The 25,684-nt window shown below is 39.5% G+C and overlaps 1 protein-coding gene and 1 long non-coding RNA gene across 2 annotated transcripts in view; one reads left to right on the top strand and one right to left on the bottom strand.

Moving 5' to 3' along the window:
• LOC134742924 (uncharacterized) overlaps window positions 1-15,341 on the top strand; it is a 204,070-nt gene extending 188,729 nt beyond the window's left edge. Inside the window, exon 2 of the long non-coding RNA XR_010127979.1 lies at window positions 15,206-15,341. This is a non-coding gene — a long non-coding RNA (uncharacterized LOC134742924). The remainder of the gene's footprint in view (window positions 1-15,205) is intronic.
• LOC134742893 (uncharacterized) lies at window positions 12,144-13,222 on the bottom strand. Its single transcript, XM_063676082.1, has one exon. It carries the CDS (start codon window positions 13,192-13,194, stop codon window positions 12,271-12,273), a length of 924 nt encoding a protein of 307 aa, XP_063532152.1. The 5' UTR covers window positions 13,195-13,222; the 3' UTR covers window positions 12,144-12,270.
• Window positions 15,342-25,684: the final 10,343 nt, after the last annotated feature.

Below are 25,684 nucleotides of genomic sequence, written 5' to 3'. Positions count from 1 at the left end.
CAAGGTGAGGCGCGCTGGTAGCACGCGCACAGTAAGGCGCGCAGATAGCACGCGCAAAGGTAAGGCGCGCAGATAGCACGCGCAAGGTGAGGCGCGCTGGTAGCACGCGCACAGTAAGGCGCGCAGATAGCACGCGCAAGAGTAAGGCACGCAGATAGCACGCGCAAAGGTAAGGCGCGCAGATAGCACGCGCAAAGGTGAGGCGTGCTGGCAGCACGCGCACAGTAAGGCGCGCAGATAGCACGCGCACGGTAAGGCTCGCTGGGTAAGGCGCGCTGATAGCGCGCGCACGGTAAGGCGCGCTGGGTAAGGCGCGCTGATAAGCACGCTCTTCAAAGAGGCGAGGCGCAGTGACAACACGCGCCTGTTGAGGCGAGTCGCGCCGATAGCGGGCGAGGCGCGGTGACAGCACGCGCCTGTTGAGGCGAGGCGCGCCGATAGCGCGCGCCTAGGAGACGAGGCGCTCCGCTAGAGCAACCGCAAAGCACCACCGGACTTGGGCGCGTGCAGAGAGCGCCAGACTTCGCCAGGAACACAGGTAACTTTTTAAGGAGCGCGAGCGAGGGTTTCTTGATGGTGCGGGGCCTGGCTTGGCCCCGCACGGACCCTTACAACTGACGTTCCTTTATTGGGAACTAGAAGCAAACTGAATTCAGATGTCCGCTGGGCCGCTTATATAGCTAGCAATAACATTTTCTAGAATTCTTCTTTACTTCGTTATTAATTTTGAAAATATTTGAAAATATTTGTTCACCAGTAACAATTTTTAGGTAAAATTTAGAACAAACTACTTGAAAACTATACGACCTAAACTTCATGCTAAGGAATTTAGAGTAATTTAATAGTTTGACGGATTATGTCGAAACAAAGAAACAAATATGTCAAGGAAAATTTATAGTGAATTTTAGGTCGATTAGCTTTGAAATTATTATAAAAACATGAAATGATTAGAAAAACAACAAGGTAAGTAACCGGACGGGTCAGGGCCGTATTAGGGTAGAAGAAGTTTAGGGAGAATTTAGAAATGGTAGCCAGAAAGTAAACATTTTATATCAAAAGTTTCAGGGAGTAATTTGGAAGACGAGAATCAGACAGAAAGAGAACGCAAAAGCGTTAAGGAATTATAGCCGATTGGAGAATCCAGAGCATCAGCCCGTGGGAGTAAGGACTGGGAGTTAGGACCCAGGTATGAGATGCTACATTACCCCAAAAACCACGGAAAAAAAAACTTTGTCGTAATCTTAAACGGAAAAGTTTTTTTTTTGTGAAGAGTTAAGTTTAGGGGAAAGTAAAGGAAGTAAGTAGTTAAGTAAGCAGGTAAGTAAGTAAGTAAGTAGGTAGGTAAGTCAGTAAGTCAGAAGAGAGAAAGAGCAAGCTCGTTAATGGGGATGAATAAATGGAACGAGAGGATGAGTGATATAATGGAGAAGAAGATGAATAGATCGAGGAACTTCCCTGCACTCATACATCGCCTGTCATAATCACGCATTCATAAGTCTCTGGCAAAGGAAGGGGATGTGGTTCACGCTCTATGACGCACACTCCTAGGAAGTCCTCGCTATGACCTGAGGCTTCTTTATAGAAGGGAGTAGTCAGCCGCTCCACTGGAAAAGATAATAAGATAATAATGAACGACCTAAGGCTTATTTTAAGGGAGTAGTCAGCCGCTCCGCGAAGATAAGTTTATGTACAAGTTCTCGTCGGTTTAGAGCCGACGAGAATAGAGAGTAGGGGTAGAGCCTACTTAGGTTGTGGTAGGGGTAGACCTACCACAGTAGAGTAAAAAAAAGTAGTGTTTGACCATAAGGCTTATTTTTTTCTTCAGAGTTGGACTACCGCTCTGCAGGGTGAAGAAAAGAAAAAGAAGGGCACCTGGCTTATTAAGCCACCCGAGAATGAAGAAATATTTACAGATGACACACTCACACAAAATGAAAGAAATGTAAAATGGCAGTTAATGAAGAATGAAAACGAGCTTGAAGAAGGAAAAAGGGGAGAAGGAGGACGGACTGAGCTGAAGAATAAAAGAAGTACAATTATTATAAAGTTAAAGACCTATAAAAAATACATCATTAGAAATAAAAGTGATAAAAAAAGTAGCTATCTAGTCTGATTGCTATAATAAGATAATCTAAAAAACGTGCCATATTGACTAAGGAAATAGAAAATTAAACAGAAAAAGGCCGAAAAGTTATTTAAGATTTAAAGACAAGGATTCTGTCTATAATTTAGAATTTAGAGGGTTAAGAAAGCCGGTAAATTTAAAAGTTGGGCGCCAAAACTGTCACGTTACTCCCTCCTCCACGTATATTGGAGGAGTGAGTAACGGAGCTGGGAGTGAGGAGGTAGAAAGGAAAAGATAGATATAACAGGGGTAGGTTCTTTATTTATCGGCTAATTGTCTAAATATGACACGCTACAGATGGTTTAAATTACAAAAAGAATAAAATAAAGTTTATAGTCGCGCTAATAGCACGCGCAAGGCAGGAGCACGCACACGGATAGGCGCGCTGATAGCACGCGCAAGGTGAGGCGCGCTGGTAGCACGCGCACAGTAAGGCGCGCAGATAGCACGCGCAAAGGTAAGGCGCGCAGATAGCACGCGCAAGGTGAGGCGCGCTGGTAGCACGCGCACAGTAAGGCGCGCAGATAGCACGCGCAAGAGTAAGGCACGCAGATAGCACGCGCAAAGGTAAGGCGCGCAGATAGCACGCGCAAAGGTGAGGCGTGCTGGCAGCACGCGCACAGTAAGGCGCGCAGATAGCACGCGCACGGTAAGGCTCGCTGGGTAAGGCGCGCTGATAGCGCGCGCACGGTAAGGCGCGCTGGGTAAGGCGCGCTGATAAGCACGCTCTTCAAAGAGGCGAGGCGCAGTGACAACACGCGCCTGTTGAGGCGAGTCGCGCCGATAGCGGGCGAGGCGCGGTGACAGCACGCGCCTGTTGAGGCGAGGCGCGCCGATAGCGCGCGCCTAGGAGACGAGGCGCTCCGCTAGAGCAACCGCAAAGCACCACCGGACTTGGGCGCGTGCAGAGAGCGCCAGACTTCGCCAGGAACACAGGTAACTTTTTAAGGAGCGCGAGCGAGGGTTTCTTGATGGTGCGGGGCCTGGCTTGGCCCCGCACGGACCCTTACAACTGACGTTCCTTTATTGGGAACTAGAAGCAAACTGAATTCAGATGTCCGCTGGGCCGCTTATATAGCTAGCAATAACATTTTCTAGAATTCTTCTTTACTTCGTTATTAATTTTGAAAATATTTGAAAATATTTGTTCACCAGTAACAATTTTTAGGTAAAATTTAGAACAAACTACTTGAAAACTATACGACCTAAACTTCATGCTAAGGAATTTAGAGTAATTTAATAGTTTGACGGATTATGTCGAAACAAAGAAACAAATATGTCAAGGAAAATTTATAGTGAATTTTAGGTCGATTAGCTTTGAAATTATTATAAAAACATGAAATGATTAGAAAAACAACAAGGTAAGTAACCGGACGGGTCAGGGCCGTATTAGGGTAGAAGAAGTTTAGGGAGAATTTAGAAATGGTAGCCAGAAAGTAAACATTTTATATCAAAAGTTTCAGGGAGTAATTTGGAAGACGAGAATCAGACAGAAAGAGAACGCAAAAGCGTTAAGGAATTATAGCCGATTGGAGAATCCAGAGCATCAGCCCGTGGGAGTAAGGACTGGGAGTTAGGACCCAGGTATGAGATGCTACAAAGGACTTAATAAACAACTGCCAAAACGCAGCCTTACACCAACAAATCAACACGTTCTCTAACTGTCCGTGAACCGCCCCGCGGACCGGCAACCCGGAGGGAAATTATACTGTCACCGCCCTCTGTAGCCCGAATGTTAGCTGGGTTTGTTTGCGAGCTTTCGACTCAATCATCAAACAAGCTGGGGCAGTGAGTTCAGGTCATTCTCCGAACGCAGCTAAGCACTGAAGACAAATAGATTTGATTTAGGATAATAACCTAAATGCGTAGGTATACATGGCGGGGCAGGGGGTGCTACAGTGAATCACCGGCAGAGGCCCGGCTACCATAACCGACGAAGGTCGCGGGAATTCGGTGGTTGCGAGCGGCGCAGGATCGGTCGGAGTGTCGAGCCTTGGGGGAGGCCTATGTCCAGCAGTGGACGTCTATCGGCTGACATGATGATGATGATGATGATGATGATGTAGGTATACATAATTAAAAACAATACCTATAGGTAAAAATGGCACAAAATAAATCTATACAATGCGTCGATAGCTTTCGTACGGTTGTAGGCTGTGGGAATTACAAAGCCAAATTACTGTTGTGGGACTTATGGACTTCATTAGCTTGTAATTATTTCGGATTTCGTTGACATTTTCAAGAATTTAATCAAAAGAATGTAATTATACGCGTGATTTTAGAGTGGGTTTGGCTCATGGTTTGAAATTGGTTTGAAACATTTATAAATCACCAAATGAACTAATCTCTTGAAGTGACGTTCGAATCTGGTCTTGATTTTATGTTGTACAGCGAGCTGCAAAATTGCATTAAGACTTTATGAATTAAATTTGTTAATAATATTACTATTGATTCAATAATTAATATAAATTAAGATCAAATCGTCAGATGACAATCAAAACTCACTAATTACTAGTTACTACCACAAGTTCAGATCCACTGTGAATCGTACTACACACAACAACAATATCAAAATTGGTTTTTTTTTTTTGCACTTATTATTATTATTATTACGATATTTACAAAGTCCGAATGCCGCCTCCGAAAGATAAAATTAAGAATTTAAACATCTTTGAGAGTGGTTGTAAACGGGTTATACGAGTATAACCTGTTGTTAACAGTCCTTTCAAGCTGTCAGGTCGTAAACATAGTCATTTAATCATTTATTCAATATTGCATTGTCATGTACATAATAAGGTGTTACATTTTATATAGCCAGTTCATGACACCCTGTAAGGGCACACAATAGTACAGTTTTTCTATTCTATTAATTCTAATCTACATATTGTAATTGAGGTAACATAATAAAAAATAACATATTAGCGTATCAGTGGTTTAGTAACCTATTAGTTAGTCTCATAAATTAATTTAGTAGCTTCAACAATAGCGACGTCAACAATGCACCGATATAATAATGTCTGATTGAGTTAACTTGTCAAATTATTATAATTATTATTATTATGTCTCACAGTCTAGAGCGTCCTTTTTTTATACTACGTCGGTGGCAATCAAGCATACGGCCCGCCTGATGGTAAGCAGTTACCGTAGCCTATGGACGCCTGCAACACCGGAGATATTACACGCGCGTTGCCGACCCTTTAAAAACCTGTACACTCCTTTTATGAAGAACCCCATACTGTAGCCCCTCGGGAAAACATCGGCATGGAGCTCATTCCACAGCCGAAGCGTACGCGGGAGGAAATTCCTCTTAAGGCGGTTCCCTGAGCCAGAAGGCGAAAAAGCTCCTTATATGATCATGTTTTTCTAAGAGGCGTTGATATTCGTAGACGTGGAAAAAATATATGTAGTTCTTGACTATATTATCTTTAACAACATAGCTTCCGATACACGAATTATGACACTTCGCTCGATACAATTAATTCCCAAAGTAACCTCTAACTCGGACTTTTCATCCTACTTTACTCGGTTATTTATTATGTGATACTATAAACAAAAAAAGAAGAAAAAACAATCTTAACGTAAATAGTAATTTCATAGCTTTAGAATTTCGATATTGTAAGGTAACGTTTTTAAAATAAATAAAAACCGACAAAATTCGATCAAAATTGACACTTGGCGCGTATGTTCTTTCCCGTTCTTTCTTGCGAAATGTGACAAAGACAGCGGCAAACCGATAGAACGGCCTTAAACCGCACAGTGCGCGACCATTTAGGTGCTAGGGTGTGAGGATGAACACCCTGCCGATGGCGAGAGGGTACTGCAATCGGAGTGCATTACATGATATTACCTACTTACTACTTAGGTCGATGAAAACAGTACATTGTGTATTAAGGGCGGTAAACAAGAAGTTACGAACGAGTGTGAATTGATACCCGAAGGCGAAGGCTTAATTCACACGAGTGCGTAATTTCTATACCGCCCGCCAGGCACGCACAGTGTTTTTCATCGAAAGTGTGAGGAAAAAAAGGGAAAAAAATAAAACTTCTGCCTAATTTCGGACGTAGCTATAGCTAATAATAATATTTTTTTCTAGCAAGTGTGATAAAAAAATTATAATTGAACAAGAAACTTCAGATAAAAAATAGTTACCCTTATTTATACAAATAAATATATTTGAATTGATTGGATTTTGATTTTGATTTTGTTTATGATAAATATTAATAAGCATAATATTCGTATTATATAAGCGCTGGTGGCCTAGCGGTAAGAGCGTGCGACTTGCAATCCGAAGGTCGCAGGTTCAAACCCTGGCTCGTACCAATTAGTTTTTCGGAACTTATGTACGAAATATCATTTGATATTTACCAGTCGCTTTTCGGTGTAGGAAAACATCGTGAGGAAACCGGACTTTAATCCCAACAAGGCCTAGTTTCCCCTCTGGGTTGGAAGGTCAGATGGCAGTCGCTTTCGTAAAAACTAGTGCCTACGCCAATTCTTGGGATTAGTTGCCAAGCGGACCCCAGGCTCCCATGAGCCGTGGCAAAATGCCAGGACAACGCGAGGAAGAAGATGAAATGATTCGCATTATATAAATACTTCAGAAATAACATAAATAAAATTATAATTCAGCTAATATACCTAAGTCCCACTGCTGGACACAGGCCTCCTCTGATGCGCGAGAAGGTTTTGGGCTATAGTTCCCAGGTCCCCACGCTGACCGAATGTGGGTAAAAACACAACATGTAATAATTTCTTTAATTTCATTGCAAGAAAAGACGGTGGCAACCTCGAAAAGCTTTTTGTGACCGGCAAAGTGGAAGGGAAAAGGCCTGGAAGGGGACGCAGTCCAATACGTTGGTCTGACCAGAACCGCACCGCTCTTGACTCCACAGTTCACATGGCTCTCCACACCGCCAAAGACAGAAGCAGATGGAGAAAGATCGTAAGAGAGAAAGTAGTACAAAAGGGAGGTCACGACCCTCAATACTGAGGAATACGACGCAAGGAGGAGGAATAATTTCCTAGTAACAATTTGTATCAAGTCACAGTTTTAACCTGACCTAAGCCACTTGGTTCTGTAAAAATCGCACTTCGCAGCATAATAATTGTTCTCTTTATGTAGGTGCAACAGATATTCAGTATTCGGCCGAATAGTAGGCAACATACGGCCGAATACCGAATATTCGGCAAAGTGACTGAATACGACGAATACCGAATAATTGACGAATATTCGTGGCATCTAATTTAGACTTTAAAATAGCACAGCAATTAAAATCACCACCTCGAACCTAACAAGGTTGTTGGTGCAATGTCACTCACGCTGCAGTCGCAAGCGTTACGTCACTTGCATACGAAGTGCAACACTCATTAGTGCATGTACTCTGGCAGACGGTGTTTACCCGCGAAGCTCTTGAGGACTAAATTAAAGGTATTGATTGTTACTGTTGGTGTTTGCGCGTTTATATGTATACTAGCTTTCAGAATCAGTAACAGCAGCTAGAGTAAGTTTAGCGCCTAGATAAAGTGTAATAGCAATTATTCAATTTGAGCATAAGCTTAATTGCTTGACATCAATTATCAGGCAATTAATTCAATTTCTCAATTTGACCCCCCTTTTCACTATCTTTAGGGATGATTCCGATATAAAAACTATCCTATGTCCTTCCCCGGGACTCAAACTATATCTACGCCAAATTTCAACTAAATCGGTTCAGCTGTTTATGCGTGAGGAGGTAACATACATACAGACAGACATACAGACTTTCGCATTTATTAGGGTTCCGTACCCAAAGGGTAAAAACGGGACCCTATTACTAAGACTCCGCTGTCCGTCTGTCCGTCTGTCACCAGGCTGTATCTCATGAACCGTGATAGGGTTGAAATTTTCACAGATGGTGTATTTCTGTTGCCGCTATAACAACAAATACTAAAAACAGAATAAAATGAATATTTAAGGGGGCACCCATACAACAAACGTGATTTTTTTGCAGTCTTTTGCGTAATGGTACGGAACCCTTCGTGCGCGAGTCCGACTCGCACTTGGCCGGTTTTAATATTAATATAGTATGGATGGAGGTGCTTTCAGTATGTATCAAGGATAAGATCAAGGAAGGCCAATGATAGAGAAGACACTAAGATCTACCGATTTGACCTTTTAACTACATATAATATCAGAATCAGAATCAGAATCATCGCATTTATTCGTGATAAACTATGACATACAAAAGTATAAAAGAACAAAGAAATATAAACATAAAAATAAATAGTTTACCACGAAATGGTCCCGCCTCAGCATAATGCTAACCCAAAAGTCAGCGCTGATCTTCCGGCGAAACCATTTTGAGGGCCACGAACGAACGCAGCTGTACGACACGGCCCTATTTTAAAACACAGAACGCGACTTTGCGGCGGCGAATGGGCGGCGATCAGCGCCATCTAATCTGCCGGTGAGATGTCATGATGACATAGAGGGCCATGTCGTACATGTGCTGATTAATGTATTATTTATATAAAAAAATAATATATAACACTAGTATTTGGTACAAGCAAAAGAAAATCAACGTGATTACATAACAAAAACTAAAAATACAATCTTACAATATAAAATAGTGGATGTGTTTACTTTGCCAAAGTGAAAGTTCGTACATACGACTGACAATGAAAGTCTCCAAGTTTGTTACAATTGTTACACGAGGAAGATGAATTACACATATAGATATAAATATAACACACAATAGTGAAGTAAGAATTGCAAGGCAGCGACAGAGATAGAAATGCCAACAAAACAAAATTATACAGTCTCATTGAGTTAACATAAGGATAGGACAGAAAAAATCAGGTATCTATATTTATATTATTGGTTTGCTCACAAAACAAGTAATAAACCACATAACTACATAACTATTGGGATAAAAATTACATTAAATGAAGCTAGTATCGTGTCTTAAAGTCTCCTGTTGCCGCTGGTGTTGTAGTGTACATAATTTAAGCTTTGCTTTAAAACTTACTACACTTTGTAGGTTCCTGAGAGGTGGAGGAATGTTGTTCCAGCAGCGGCTTGCCATGTACCTAAAGCTCCCACGAAAAGCTGCCGAAGCATGTCGGGGTGTCACCAACTGTACACTGCAATTACGCGCCCCAAGTGACCTACGGGTGGACATCCATGATAACTTCTCGAAGAGATATGATGGGGATTTGTGTTTTATTACGCCAAATAAGAGATATGCCAGATGAAGCTTACGACGGTGTAGCATTTTGAGTATATTATGCTTATTTAGAAATGGAGTCACATGGGCTCTTCGCGGAATGGTAAAGCAAAAACGAGCACAAGCATTTTGAACCCGCTGAATGAGTCGCTTTGTTTTTGCCAGAAGACGTGGACCATAGACCAAATCCATATAGTTTAATTTAGATAGAACAAGTGTTTCAATCAGCTGACAGCGCAAGGTTTCATTAATGAATGGTCGTATGTTATACAAAAGCTTGAGCCTGTAGAAACAGTTTCTCACAGTTTCAGCAACATGCTTCTCAAATCTGAGTTCACTATCCATAATTAAGCCTAAATTCCTAGCCTCATACACTTTTTCAATGGGTTCACCCAATAGCGTTACATCTCTAGCAGCTTCAATGTTGCTCAACTGATTTTTGGTGCCAAAGATCAGATATTTTGTCTTAGCTGGGTTGAGCATTAGACTATTGTCTAGAGCCCAAGATGCTATGTTTGCAAGGTCGATATTAAGTTTTTGTATAGCACTGTCAATTTCAGAAGGTTTACAGGAAATGTATATCTGTATGTCATCTGCATAAATATGATATTTGCAGTGTGTTATGTGAGTTCTGATGTCTGCTGTATATAAAATAAACAGGATTGGGCCGAGTATGGATCCCTGTGGTACACCTCTGGAAAGGGCCATTTTACCTGAGACTTTAGCTGATCCGTCACTTGAGCTCAGTTTTACATACTGTTGCCGCTCATTGAGGTAACTATGAAACCAACGCAGTGCACTATTATCAAAGCCATAGTAACTTAGCTTGGACAGTAGCAGGTCTATATGAATGCAGTCAAATGCCCTAGAAAAATCAAGCAGTACAAGTAGTGTGCACATGCCCCTATCCTGTGAGCTAAGTATGTTGTCTGTGACATCTAGCAAGGCCGTCACAGTACTGCGCCCCTTCCTGAAACCCGATTGTACATCTGGTAAGATACCGTTACTCTCAATGTAGTCATTTAGTTGTTCGCAAACAATCTTTTCCAGTATCTTAGACATACATGGTAATATGCTGATAGGCCTCAGGTCCTTTAATTCGGAGGGGTTAGTGGTTTTTGGCAGTGGGCGCACGATGGCCACCTTCCAAGTGTCAGGAAAAGTGGATGTCAAAATAGAGGTGTTAATCACATCAGTTAATAAGTCTATAGTATAAGGAAATGTCATAAGTAGCATTTTTAAATTAATTAGGTCATGCCCTTCTGCATTCGACTTGAGTTTGGATACAATTTTTAGCAACTTACCGGAGCTAACTGGTTCAATATGAAATTTAGACTGGTTGTAGCTGTTGAACTCAAAGTAAGTTAACTGAGAAATTGTAACCTGTGATGCAATTGGTAAATTCAAAAAATGTTTGTTTATTATATCAGGGTCGCTGAAAGTGGATGGCAATTCTATATTATTTTTAGGCAGAATGGTAGATTTTAGATTTTTCCAAAGAGCTTTCGGCTCCTTAATTTTATTATTTATGTTGTGGTTAAAGAAAGCCAGTTTTTCATTGTATATGGCCTTATTTACTGTTGACTTTAGGTCCTTATAATAAAGTTTTTTACTCTCAGACCCTGACTTATGGTAATCTGCGGCAGCTTGATCACGTATACGCATCATCAGTTTCACTGTGTCTGTGATCCAAGGATATGATGGGCCCTTTATTATGGACGTTTTCATGGGTGCATGTAATTCAAATATATTGACTATGTGCCTGCTCAATGCTTCCACCCTATCATTAACGTTCGGCAACGCAGACATCAGATCCCACCACACACTACGCACATCATTGTCGAAAAGCATGAGATTAATATTATTAATAGGCCTGTGCAGTATAGTAAATGGCTCAGGTTTGTTCCGCTTTATCGCGAACTCGCACATAACAATGCAGTGCCCAAAGAGTGACCCTACATGTTCAATATTTATTTTTTTGGCATTTAAATCGGTGCAAACCACGTCAATGAGTGTCTGGCTAGTATTTGTAAAGTGTGTTGGCCCTGTAACAATTTGTGCTAAATTAAAACTGGATAAAAAATGGTTAAACTTTGTTGTTTTATTGTCATTTGCAGTAAATAAATTAATATTAAAGTCGCCCAACAGAATTACATGGTCATAGCTAGTCAGTGAACTAATGGTGTCTGATATAGCGTCTAAAAAAAGGTCAACGTCCTGCCATGGTGGGCGATATGCTGTGCCAATTACAATTTTTTTCCCTTGTATTGTCATGTGTATCCACATTTGTTCTATCGTCTTATGTTTGGGGTCCACGGGATGTGGCAAGTTGCGAGCAGTGACATTACGCTTTACGTAGAACCCGACCCCCCCACCACGTGAGCGTGGGCCCCGTGGTCGCGGAGTGTGGCGCAGCCTACACCCCGGGAGCACAGGGGCCCGACCCTCATCCCCCCCTCTCAGCCAAGTTTCATTAATTGCTAATACATCCATATCCAATCGAGTGCAGGTTGCTAAGAAGTTATCATGGTTTGTGCTCAATGAACCCGCGTTGAACAAACCGATTCGTAGCTGATTTCGTGTCATTCTACATAGCGTTTAGAAATAAGGATAAGCGGGCAGCTTAACAGAACCGGTTTTGCATTGCAACCCAGCGCGGCGATCGTGAGCGAATTGAGTTTGAGGTTAATTATGCAAATGTGCTTTTCGGCGTGTTGAATAAAATAAATAGGGAATCGAGTAAACATAGTAAGAAATTCAAAAAACTTTAATATACAAAGTGTAAACATTGTGTTTAGATTAAAATAACAAGTGTAAGGTGTGTGTGGATTGTTTTTGTGTATTGTACGTTTTCTAATGGTGTAACAAGTGTTTGGCGGCAACAGTAGCAGAGACAAAAATACTAGCAAGCGACATATCAAGCTAACATTGTGAACAAACCTATATTGAGCCAAAAACACGACCTAGGTCTAGTTCAGTGCGAATGCGGTGTCGGGGCGAGCTCGTGCCCGCCTGCTGCCGTGCGAAGATTTTTCCGTCCCGGGTCCAGACGTACCTCCAAGAGTGCTGCTGCTTCAGCTCCCGAGCCTTGTATAAGAGACGTCGGTTGTGGGGAGTCAACCGCTCGTTGACGTAGAAGGTACTCGCTCGTCCAGGGATGCCGGTGCCTTCCGTGGTGACACCGCGGCGCACGCGCGCAGCCTGCAGCAGGCGATCCCTGACGGCGCGGCGCGCCAGGCGCACCACGAGAGGCCGCGGCCGCGCCGCAGGCCCGTGGAGACCATCCTCCAGCTGAGGTGCGCGCCCTACACGCGTGGCGTCGACGATGTCGTGCTCGGTGAGTTCAACCCCCAATTTTTTACCCAAGGCCGTTACCAAATGCATAGCATTTTCGCCCCTGCTCTCTGGCACACTTGATATTTCTATATCATTTAGTAGCAACTCTTGGTCGCGGTCGTTAAGCTCCATCCTAAGCTGCGACACGGTTTCGACGAGAGAGTTGTCTGAGGCCGTGTCGTTCGACTGAGGTCTGTTCTCCAACGACTCGACACGGGCACAGAGCGCGCCGATGCGCCCCTCGCATCTGTCGATCCGCCCATCGCAGCCATCGATCCTGGCTGTCAGGTTCTCCAGGGATGTGCGAAGAGCGTATATCTCCTGGCTCATCGCGCGCATCTCCTCGCGGAAGAGCCGGAGCTCGGTGACCAGCAGCTGCGTGTCGGTGACGTGGGTCGAGTCCAGTCCATTGTCGCGCGGGGTCGTAGTGTGTGAGTGGCCTTCCGCGTAGGACACCTCCATGATGGAGCTGTCACCCACGGGCTCCGTGGGGCTCAAGACGACCTGAGTCCGTGCACCCCGGCACATGTTTATATTTGCATACCGTACTGGCGTGTTTGTGTTGTCCGTCCTAGGCTCGACACTTTTGCACTCGACACACTTCCACGAACGTTTCTGATCAGGTCCCATGCCGTTATAAAAGTCATCTGAAACATTCGCACAAGGGAAGTCGTACAGTTTTAGGCAGTTGTAGCATTTCAAAAATCTGCCGTCGGTTATCTTGCTAAGGCATCCTCCACAGCTTGCCATTGTAGATTGTACTGTACGCTTTCGGAATAAGTTTCAAATTGCACTAAATATCAACGACACACCGATAATGCGCCCGCACAGATTCTAACAGCTGATTGGCTGTCACCGGTCAGCTGACCCGCAAAGATGATTTTTAAAGTTACTGTTAATTCACTTTGCACTGATGTTTAAACTGTGATTTCAAGCCGAAATAACATTCGTACACCGCACAATTTTTGTTTGTTTAGTAGCCACTGATGCTAGGATTAGTATTTATCACCAATTGAAATTCAAATACAGCTATTTTCTAGGTTTTCAGTAAATATCACGGAGCGAGCTAAAAGTACGTATGACAGCTCTGACGCACGTCACGTGACTCTCTTCTATATTATAAGTTATGTACCTATATCGTCGTCTAGTATCCATAGTTGCTTTGCCTAGCTTGTAATAATCATAATTATTAATATAGTTGAAAAATACCCCATATAACTCCAAGCTGTATTAAAAATATTTCTAAAAATATCTGTTAATACCTCCCTCAAATCACTATTAATCCATACTAATATTATAAATGCGAAAGTCTGTCTGTCTGTCTTTCTGTCTGTGTGTTCCCTCTTCACGCTTAAACCGCTGAATCGATTTAGGTGAAATTTGGCATAGAGATAGGTTGAGTCCCTGAGAAGGACATAGGATAGTTTTTATCCCGAAAATCATCCCTTAAGAAAGTAGATAGCGGGGTGGAATTGAGATAATTAATGAAGTGTCTGCTAATTCGTGTCCATAATATGCTCAAATTGAATAATTGCTAGAAGACTTTCTCCAGGCGCTATTCTTACTCTAGCTGGGGTTACTAAGTCCACGCAGACGAAGTCGCGGGCAAAAGCTATTTATTAATATAGTTGAAAAATACCCCATATAACTCCAAGCTGTATTAAAAATATTTCTAAAAATATCTGTTAATACCTCCCTCAAATCACTGTTAATATCTGATAGATCGCGCCAAGCTATTACTGCTATTAGCAATGTTTGCCAACATAAACCAAATCTGTTTGTGTTTGTATTGACATACATAATTACCGACGGCTGCAGTTTGCACATCATAATTTCAACGTTCGATAATCATGCCTACACGTGTCTTGTTTGCGATAGAGCTATCAAGCCTATGATCTCAGGCCTATTTGAATGTCACAAATGGGTTGGCCGAAGTATTTAGCAGATGGCGCCAGCATAGCTAGCCCTGTCAATACAGAGATAGAGAGAATCATACTATCTTTGCCTTACACTAGTACTAGCACCCAAAAGAAAAGGATGAGTATAGTTTTTTTGTTCTTATTTACTGACAATTTGGTTTGAAGAACTATAACAACTTGTTACGGAGGCCAATTCAAACTTACATTCTGACATCAAAATAGTATCAAAATAATGTTAAATTTGTTTTCATTCGCCCGTGCGTGTAGGCGCAAGTAAGAGGGAAATGCACGCGCGAATGATAACTAAATAACATCATTTAGATTTCGTTTTGATCTGAATTTGCCTCACGGTTTTCATATTCATGAAATAAAACTAATATATATATTGTACGGTTTTGATATTATTTTGATACGACCTTGAAGATTGCAATTTTTTTATACTACGTCGATGGCAAACAAGCATACGGCCCGCCTGATGTTAAGCAGTCTCGGTATCTTATGTACGCCTGCAACTCCAGAGGAGTTACATACGCGTTGCCGACCCTAACAACACTCCGCACCCTCGTCGAGCTCTGGCAACCTTATACTCACCGGCAGGACCGGTTTTCTGTAAGGTGGAGGTACTTCCCCAGGTGGGCTCTGCTTTAGATCTGGAATGACATCCACTGTGCTGTGCCCTACCACACAAAGCGAGATGACATTCACAGTGCCCATACTTCTCTTTTGGACGTAGTTTAAGGACATACCCGGTTCCAATGGGGTCCAACGGGCTCATTGATGCATTTGAAATGAAGTGAAAGTCGTGCGTGAGATGCACCAAGTTGATTGTCAAGGTTGTATCAAAACCAGTTCAAAACCGTAACAAATTGTTTAAGCGGAATCGATCTCCAGGCATGATAATTGAGACAGAAGGTTGGGATAAGAATTCTGAGTTCAGGTTATGATAACTTTGTTAGTTTGACCAAGATAAGTCTGCAACAATTTTGACAGCACACGCAATGCAAGTGTTATTTTAAACGTCAAACTTCTATGAAATTATGACGTATAATTAATAACTCTTGCACTGCGCATGCTATCAAAATCGTTGCACTTTTCTTGGTATAACTCTAAAAGATTTGCAAGGTGGCAAATGCAGACTAAATATTATACACCACACAACAACGATAGCAACCAAATATGTAATTTATTTTGTTTTGTTACCAAACGTTTATAAATATAAATTAATGCTTACAAAATGATCAAAATCTGTCTGTCTAAAAAAACGAGCAAAAAAACATCTGGTTTATATTGTAATTTATTTTACAGGATACAATCTTGTTTAAAACGGGCAAAAGTCGGATTCTACTAGGTGGGAATTGAAAATCCGCATTTAACTCAGCATTTTCACTACTTTCTTACCATTTATATCAGTTTGATTGAAAGCTCATAAAATTCTTCCAAAGCAGCATTTTTCCTAGGATTTTTAGACCGGCAGTTCATTAAATTCTACAAAGTGGAAATTGAAAACGCCGCATTCACGCCGCCGCCGTCTAATCGGAGCGCCGTCTCCGCCGATGGGAACGCAAACACATGTCCGATATTGGAACGTGTATTCGGCCAAATTGTGAAATCTGGGAGTAGCTGATAGCTACTAACATTCGGTAAATAAAACTGAATAGGGTGCCTTGGGATTAAGATGAAATAGATGGAATAAATGTGCGGTGTTTCATTGGTACCAACGTTAAACAAAACACAGCTTTGTGTAGCAAGTAATCATCATCATCATCATCATGTCAGCCGATAGACGTCCACTGCTGGACATAGGCCTTCCCCAAGGCTCGCCACTCCGACCGATCCTGTGCCGCTCGCAACCACCGAATTCCCGCGACCTTCACCAGGAAGCAAGGCAGGAAGGTTTAGCAAGTAATATATTACGGTATATACAATTAATCTAGGTTAAAATACAATTTATACAAGGAATGTCAGATAGTATATCATTGCCAAATCTTAGATATATTATACAATGAATGACTGTGGTCTCTCATGTGAGGCCGACGAAGCGAAGATTTCTACATGGGGGCAGTAACACATAGCTGAGGTCAAGCACCGTCGAACAAAGTCTGCAGTCTGTTAGGAAGATTGTTACCAGGACTAAAAAATATTTTACGTGATTTTGAATTACGGAGTACCTACTTTTTGTCTTACCCCTGTTTTCAATTTACCCCGACGCACCATGGGACATTGTTTTCAATTTACCCCAACGCACCATGGGACATTCAGGTACGAGTAATATTTAGGACACCTGTTCTGTTTTGGGCATTTACGTGGAGTTTGACGTACCTATTTCAAAACATAACATTTACAACCGTGTTTGAGAAAGGATAAAAGCAGAAACGAACTGATCCCCCTCAGGCCAAAAGGTAAAGTTTAAAAGTATGAGCTCTCCAAATATAAATTACTCATGAAAAGCAACTCTTTGACGAAAGAGATTGCGCGCAGTTTGCACAAGTCTGCAAGAATAAGCCTTCCGCCTTTTGTGACCATCAGAATATGTTTCCCTTCTTTGAGACTTTTAGGAGATAACTTTTCAAATAAATCAGCGGGCATTGCAAGATGGTTGTTCCAAAATTTCAACTATCACAGACTACAGGCAAACCAGTAGGTATAAATCTTAATCTACATTATTATGTATTTACATATATTATTTAAATGCTATTGTTTTGGTTACTTTACAGTCAAAAGGCGAAATGTTATACTAAATACATTTCCAAATAATGAATATTGCAATAGATTTTAAGTACTTAGTATTAAGACATAATGACATGTAAAAATATTTTTTATCAATAAATTATCGTATCGTATCGTATCATTTTTGATGATAATGACAAAAAAAGTTAAATAATATAAGGCGTAAAACGCTCTAGGCAAACTCATTTTCTTAATCTTAATCTAGGTAATAAGTACTAATATACAGCACTTGCTGTGAGTTGTAAAATTTTATTTAGAGTACAATGGAGTACTATTCGTGGTGCTTCTCTCTCTCTCTTTCTCCCACTCCCTCTCTCTCTCTCTCTATCGCACTAATATGGAAGTGATAGAGAGACATTAGCGTTTCGTATACATACGACCTGTTATCCTTAACATGCCGCATTTCTCAACCGATTCCAGTAAAATTTTGTGAGCAAATTCGGCAAAAATATATGGTTTCTTTATCAATTCCGGTTTCGAGTTAAAAAAAAGTCATGGGGGTTCGCAATGTCTACTGTCCACAGAGCAGCTCAATAAAAAATATGAAAACCAGAATACAGTCGAGTACAAAATGTTTTGTGAATGTTAGGCCGCACTCTGGATGCAGCGCTTACGTACAGTCGCCATCAGATATATCGGAGCGGCCGAGGTGCTCACAAATATCTGAATACGCCTCTATTGTCAAGGCGTTAGAGTGCGTGTTCAGATATTGTAAACACCTCGGCCGCTCTGATATATCTGATGGCGTCTGTACAAGCTTTGTTATCAGAAAAGTACTCGCGCACCAATTCAACTTTCGGCGATTATTCAAAAATTTATATCATTGTTTAAGCTTAGTCGGGGTTATTTAAACGAGGCAAATAATTTATTGAAATTGCCAGTTCTATTTTAGCGGTCGCCGTATAATTTCGGTCAGGTGAGCTGCGTGGTCACAAATATATTACTCGTAGGTGTATGAGGATGTATTGTTAGCGGAATTTGTATTTAATCAGACCCTATTAAAAGTTTAATTCATCGAAGCGTTTTATTTACCTAATAAATGTTTTAAAATTTAGATGTACTTTATATTAGCTTTCATATCTAGGTAAGTACCTGAACATGTTACCTGCTTAAGTTCAAAATAGCTATTTATGCAACAAGTGCGGAAACCATCTTTACGCACGCAATAAAAAAACATATCATGGCAAATAATTTTAATTATTAAAATAAAAGTGCTCTTTTCCGCACTAGTGTGAGAAAGTAGCACCATATGTACTGTAAAAAAAATATGAAAACAAAATGCACTAGTGCGGAAAAGTAGTACTTTCCGCATGATATAGCTCCGTAGGAAACGCACTTTTCGAGCACATGCATTGTAAATATAGTTTTTATAATAATCTGTATAATATGAAAGATAATAATTCTTGTTTTTGTTTTCTTCATCCAACAATAACATTTGTTTTATTCTATGTACGTAATCTATACTGCACCCCAGCACGCACACCTGCCGTAACAGCCATTAAAAAACACATTCATAATTATATTTGTCCTAATACGGTTGTTGACACATGTTGAACTAAATTTAGTTAAGTAAATAGATAGAAAATTAGCAATTTATCACAATAAATTGGAAACATAAAAAATATATGGGAATAATAAAAAAATACAAGACCTCAAGTTGCAAATTAAAGTTTTTTTTTAAACTTCCAAAAAGGAAAAAAATAATGGTACCATTCTATTTCTAATATTTTATTTAAAAAAAAAACTATGGCTACAACATACATAGACGCAATATTTCACCGACAAAATCACAATTTCCTTGTTTTCCATACATTGGAACGGCTTTTAAGCAATAGCGACGTGACATCATACGATGTATTGCAATTTTGTTAGGAGCGTTTCGTCAGTAAAGTGCGATCGCCAGACTGACCATTTGTGACTTTTGTATTTCTTTAAGGCAATGTCATATACAGACATTTGATCCTCAAAACAAACCTGATCGACTGAAATCATTTATAAAATATTTACAACTACCCTATTACGCGCAAATTTACCCTGGATTCAAACTGGTTTTTTTTACTGTTACGCGCAATGGCAGTACCAAAGTACTGACGTCATGACCTGCTGTTATCGGCATTCTAATTCTACAAATCAATGTCTAAATTAAGTACAATTAGTACAGTTTCCAAGTCTTATTAAATAAATCAATAAGTACTAACTTAAACAAGTTTGGGAACAAATCAAATTATTTTATTAAATATTTTGATTTGTGTTTTTTTTTAAGTAGTCACACTACTATATATATAAATAAAAAACTGTAATAGATGTCATATATTACAGTTTTTTAAGTACTAACTTAGTTATTGAAATCCTGCTCTCAACAACCCAGTTCAGCAACTGAGCTGTTATAATTGAAGGCATGTTTACAAAAACAACAGAATTAACATTTTTTGCGGATTTGTCTTTTTGGTATCATAGCATTCGTCTAAGCAGGATCTATTTATTTATTTATACTTTATTGCACATAAAATAAGTACAAATGGTGGACTTAATGCCTTAAGGCATTCTCTACCAGTCAACCACTGGGTCAAAAAGAGACGTTTGTTGGTGCAGGCTTTGTACTACACGTAGAGCAAAAGATAGTGTCCAAAAATGACCCCAATTGTCCAAAATCAGTAAATCCACTAGTTAAGTAAGATAAATCTGTACCTCTCTGATAGAATACAAAACATAATTTTTATAGAAACTTGTTTTATTTTCTTACAAAAAGAACATAACTATATAACAAAATTTTACAAAAACAGGATGTGACGAACTTATTTTTCAATTTTTTTCCAAAAATACTGGTCTTTGAAATGTGTAATCGTATATTTCGGAACTATTGGCCACTTACTTAAATCACCTGTACAATGTTTATGTCCAATAACTAATATATAAGAAGACATTTAGTTTTTTTCATTTCCTGTAAATTCATATCTAGTGTAGTTATGTTGTTTTTGAAAACGTGCTTTTAATTGTTTCCTTTAGTATCATTTCGTTACCATATTTTTTAAACAGCTGCGAAATATCAAGTGTAAATTATTAGATATACATATTACCAAATATAGATCTTTTCTTTTTTTTGGAATGGAAAATTAACATCTTGTTACTTACCAGAATCGAAATTTTTAATTCGTTCTAACGTTTGTTTAAATGAAAGTTGCAATAAGTATGTCGTAATTGGCATAATAATGATATCCCAGTCCCACGTGTAACGCGGATAAGGTCAAAGGTAGTTGCTAAGAAGTTTATAGTAGAAACTAACAATTACTACTATTTACTAATCTCGGTACTCGTATTTACCGTGGCTTGAAATTAAGAATAAGAATAAGAATAAGAATATTTTTTATTGACAATAAAAACAATTTTCAGACACATGGATACAGTGGATCCCAAACTAGGCTATGCCTGTGACATGGGGTCCTAGAATGCAGTTGACATTAAAGAATATTACACCTATTTTATTTAAATTTGAATAATAAAACTTCAAAACTATACTACTATAAAAGGAAAAGGAAAAGTTAATTTAAGAAGAGATTAATTAAAATAAGAGGAAACTTACAGCTAAAAACGACTAATAAATTCACAAACTAAAGTCGGTGAGTGAGTATGTGTGAGAGAGCGTGTGTGTGGGTGTGTTTGTATATAAGGGTGTGAAAGAGAGAGGGAGGATGGGAGAAGAAGGAGGAGAGGATGGGAGTGTCAAATATAAATGTTTCTTAAGAAACGTTCAGTCTCGTGATAGTTCCAGTCTAAGCATGCTCTAGTCACGACAATTTTTACTTCCCTTTCAGGCATTTTTTGGAGGTCGACTATCTTGCAGAACTTGTTGTAAAGGAACGGTTTTAGGTAGGAACTGAAACGTCTACAGAAACTAGTCTTTGTGGGCATTAATGGCATCCTAAAACAACGATTTCTGAGCCTGTTGGATTCAACCGGTCCAACCGAGAGCGAGACCTTTCGGTGGGCCCTGGTGACAATTTTTACCAAAAAGAGAAATATCCGCTTACTTTAAAGTTAAAAGTAATCTAGTAAATTTCGTATGTAGCGAAAATATTCCCACGAGACATGACGGGAATGCTAATAATGGCAACGAAAACAACAATGAAAAAGAAAATATCGTCGTGTATGTTTTCATCAAAGGTGTCGACTGTGGTATCTCGCCTCGTCGCCAAAATTAACGGCTTCAGGCGTCATTCCAATCCCACATGAAACAGACGAGTCTAAGGCTGGGGAAAGCCAGCTCATCTGGGCTATCTCTGCTTATCCGCTGTTATGGTTCTCAGGTTATACTGGTAGGCTCGGGGACTCAACTCACCCGAGAATGCAACTAATGAGAATACTAAGTCAGGGCTTTTTCGACGATAAATTACTGGCCGCCTTGATCCCACTCCTCTGATAAATCATGTGTGAGGACGGAATGAGAATTCGATGAAATCCTGTTTATTTGGATTTAGAAGACTTCGCGCTTTTTCAAGGCTCTTATTTATGAGACTGCAAAAACATAAAATAACCAAAAAAAACCGGCAAAGGAGAGTCGAACTCGCGCACGAAGGGTTCCGTACTATTACGCAAAAAACGGAAAAAAATCACGTTTGTTGTATGGAAGCCCCACTTAATATTTATTTTATTCTGTTTAGTATTTGTTGTTATAGCGGCAACAGAAATACATTATCTGTGAAAATGTCAACTGTCTAGCTATCACGGTTCATGAGATACAGCCTAGTGTCAGACTGACAGACAGACAGCCAGACTAACAGACAGACAGACAGACAGGCAGACAGACAGACAGACAGACAGACAGACAGACGGACAGACGGACAGTGGAGTCTTAGTAATACGGTCCCGTTTTTACCCTTTAAAAAAGAAACGGGTTAATAGCAAGCAACTGGTGTAGTTTCCTCCTTAGCCAGAATCAACAGGCGCATTGGCTTAAAAGTATTACAAATTAGAAACTTTCAGAAAATCGGGCTTCAGTAAACGGGACGCTAAAAGTATTAGAGACCGTTGCGGATTTGTATTGTGTTGAAAAAGATAAGGACCAAGATATAGCTGTAAAAGAGCAATTCCCAAAAGCTTGCTCGAGGGTTTGGTATATTGTCAGTTTTTGTTAGGTATTTAAAATACTGTATCTGGTTTAAAGTGAACAATTAAGCAGGTATGTAGCTCTGAACCTAATATCTAACAAAGATTTGACATTATTAACATCAACCGCGGGCCGATGGGATTTAAATAATAGAACTAGCTATTAGCCCTAAAGATAAGACAATGCACATGCCAAGGACGAGGTATTCCGAAAAGTTTTATATAAAATATTATCGTTTTAATACTTTCATTTGGTCCTAAATGCGTGTAACCCAAGTTTGCTCTATCCCAGAAGGTCATAAGCAAATTGTAATAAACAAACAACCACTTTGATGAAACCATTACTGCTACATATTTACGTACTTTATCCTCATCCTTTAAATTTATTGAGCGCCCGGATGAGGATACATTAACACAAAATTACCGCGTAATAATTGGTTATGAATTTGATTTGGATTTGTTATGGATATCAACTGTCAGTGTCAAGTGACGTTTCTGGTTGAAAAATCGATGATGTTGCTTTCGCTGTATCTGTCAATTTCCTTGATAAAATGAGTGACCTTCGCCGCCGCATTACTGCCGCGATTAGGACGTTCATTCCGTCACTCATTTTATCAAGGAATTTTACAGAAATAGCGGGCAGCAAAAATGACGCAGCAACAGTATTGCATCAGCAGTTGACATCCGAACTTCACCTTAAGTATTACGCAATATCTTTTTATACCATCTGCGAATTTAACTGATTATAACACTGCTTTAGGCACTAGCCGAATACTCTGTTTATCAGTATTCCACGAAACTTATAAACAGGAAGGTTATTTTTTCAGAAACATATAAAATAAAGAATAATTCACAAAATCATTGCAAACGGAACAAAACCAACATAAAAAATAACATTTCAATCCATTCCGCTATTTCAGCTATTGAATCAAACGTTATCATTTAAGCTTAGGTTGAAAAATTTAATATAGAATGTAAAACATCGTTCATTAACAACCATTCAACCGTCAGCCGCGGAGCGCAGACTTGGCAATTCATTTAACATTTTGACCTAAATTTAATTTTAAAATATATTCCGTATCTAATCGTTTGTTGGGACCAAGTTGGGATTTGAGCTTGTGAGCTCTTTTTACCATTCCGCTGCCACAAAATTTAATGAGCAGTGAAAATTGGGCGATATAAACTGGTGTGAAAATGAAATAAAACTATGAAAACGGATTATATCGCGTATATTGAATTTATAATTTTTTTTTTATCGCGTATATAGTATATATATATCTCTACTTGAAAAATAATTATAGTGTATAACTAGCCTTATGAACCGATTTTGCATGTACAACCAGCCTTAAAGTTTGTAGTCTATGATTGTTCATTATTTTAGTATGTGGGTATTTTTGCACTTTGTAATTTTTCCTCAGTCACCCGTTGACCACGAACGCTGTAAAGGGTTTCGAAACGTCGGGATGTATTATAAATTCAATATACGCGATATAATCCGTTTTCATAGTTTTATTTCATGAGTAACTATCGTGGTAACCGAAGACAATATGGTGTGAAAATGCTTTCTAAATAATCAGAATGTATGTTACTGACACTTAGTGGGATATGTGATAATTACGATTAAGAGAAAATGTTTTAGGAAACTTTAAATGTTACTGAATGTAAGTTAAACTTCTAAGTGGCAGGCCACAATGTCCAAAGGTTGACATTTATGTTTTAAATCTTCACCATAATAACTACGTTTATTTTATTATATATTTCTTATAGCTACCTCATTTGAATGGATAGGTTCCTGACCGTTTTCGCGCGCGACTCCATACATCTTGCGCGACTTCAAGTGAGCGTTTTCTAAAATAAATAATGAAAACCTGATTCTTTCAAATCTGGACATTATTGGGCTCATTCTACTCAGAATCGACAGCATTCTCCATCCTGCCATTAAAAAAAGGTGTCTCAAAATTTCCATTTCATTACGTCACGTTTTAGTGTGAACATTTTTTAAATTTGTATGTATGTGACGTAGTGGAATGTACAATTTTCATACAAATTTTTGGGTCATTTTTTTATCATCAGGATTGAATATGCTAGTGATTCTGAGTTGAAAGAACCCAAAAATATCAGGATCTGTGAGAATCAGGTTTTCATTATTTATTTTAGAAGACGCCCAAGTATGGACTCGCGGACGAGAACGTAACTCAAGCTAAACGGTCTGAAGTATTTCGTACTGAATAGTAGCGAAGGTGTAGATTGAATTTGGAATTACTTAAGTAATTTAACTTAATGGCGACGTAGTTAAGTTCGGGTGATTTGATTCCCATTAGAATAAGGTAGATAAGTACCTAAAGTTCTACATATTTTATGTACCTACCTAATTAGAATGTTTATAAATCCCTGATTAACTGTATGTGCTATATCGAAAGCGCACTTACGTACGTAGCTGCTGTGAACATACCTGCTTTTGTGTTCATTAAAAACGATGATTGAATTTTACAAGCTTTTGTTTAACACATTATTATTTTACGCGATTAAGTCCCGTCGTTGTAAATAATAATGAGTAAAAATCGTGAAAGTTTAAATCAGTGTCTTTTATTTAACAGTTTTGAATGATTCACGGTTATATAGTTTCAGTGGACTAACATTGACCGGGATATGGACCGTGATTACCTTTTGTATTTCGTGCGTTGAAATATCGTAAGCTCGAAAACAATACAAAAGGTAATCACGGTCCATATCCCGGTCAATATAAGTCAAGCTTTTATTTAACTTGCAATGTTTGTGTGTATGTATGTAAGTAAGTAAGTAAATATGTTCGAGTCAAATCTCGCAAGCAAAAGTAGAACCATTTCTCATTACTCGATTGAGCTGTACCTTTACATACATAATGTAAGTTGGGTGACAAAACAATTATTATGGTACCATTGTTGAGCTGACCTAGATGAGACACAGGAGATATCCAATAGGAACTGTGATAAAACACCGCAACCTAATTGTGTTTGGGTTTGTTAGAATCGTCTCGATCGAGTATTAGTTGGCTGTTGAACGAAAAGTACAATCAGCGACAAAATCTTGTATCCAAAAAAAAAAGTTTTGACAAAAAACTTATTTATCTCCTAATAAAAGTCAGATAAAAGTATTATCAATGTAAAATTCATAGCGACGTCAAATGTAATTTATCAGTTCGTCTGCTTCATTGCGGTCGAAACAACAATAAAATAAAGTTTCTATTTGCCCTCAGATCCGTTTTGATCCCTAGATAGGTACGTGATCTA

The sequence above is a fragment of the Cydia strobilella genome, chromosome 7 (assembly GCF_947568885.1).
Source record: "Cydia strobilella chromosome 7, ilCydStro3.1, whole genome shotgun sequence".
Taxonomy (NCBI): Eukaryota; Metazoa; Arthropoda; class Insecta; order Lepidoptera; family Tortricidae; genus Cydia; species Cydia strobilella.
The sequence above is the reverse complement of the archived record's forward strand: the minus strand, read 5'-3'. Positions and strand labels throughout refer to the sequence as shown.

Coding starts and splice junctions, on each gene's coding strand:
- LOC134742893 (XM_063676082.1), bottom strand. CDS start 13,194: ATGTGCCGGGGTGCACGGACTCAGGTCGTCTTGAGCCCCACGGAGCCC.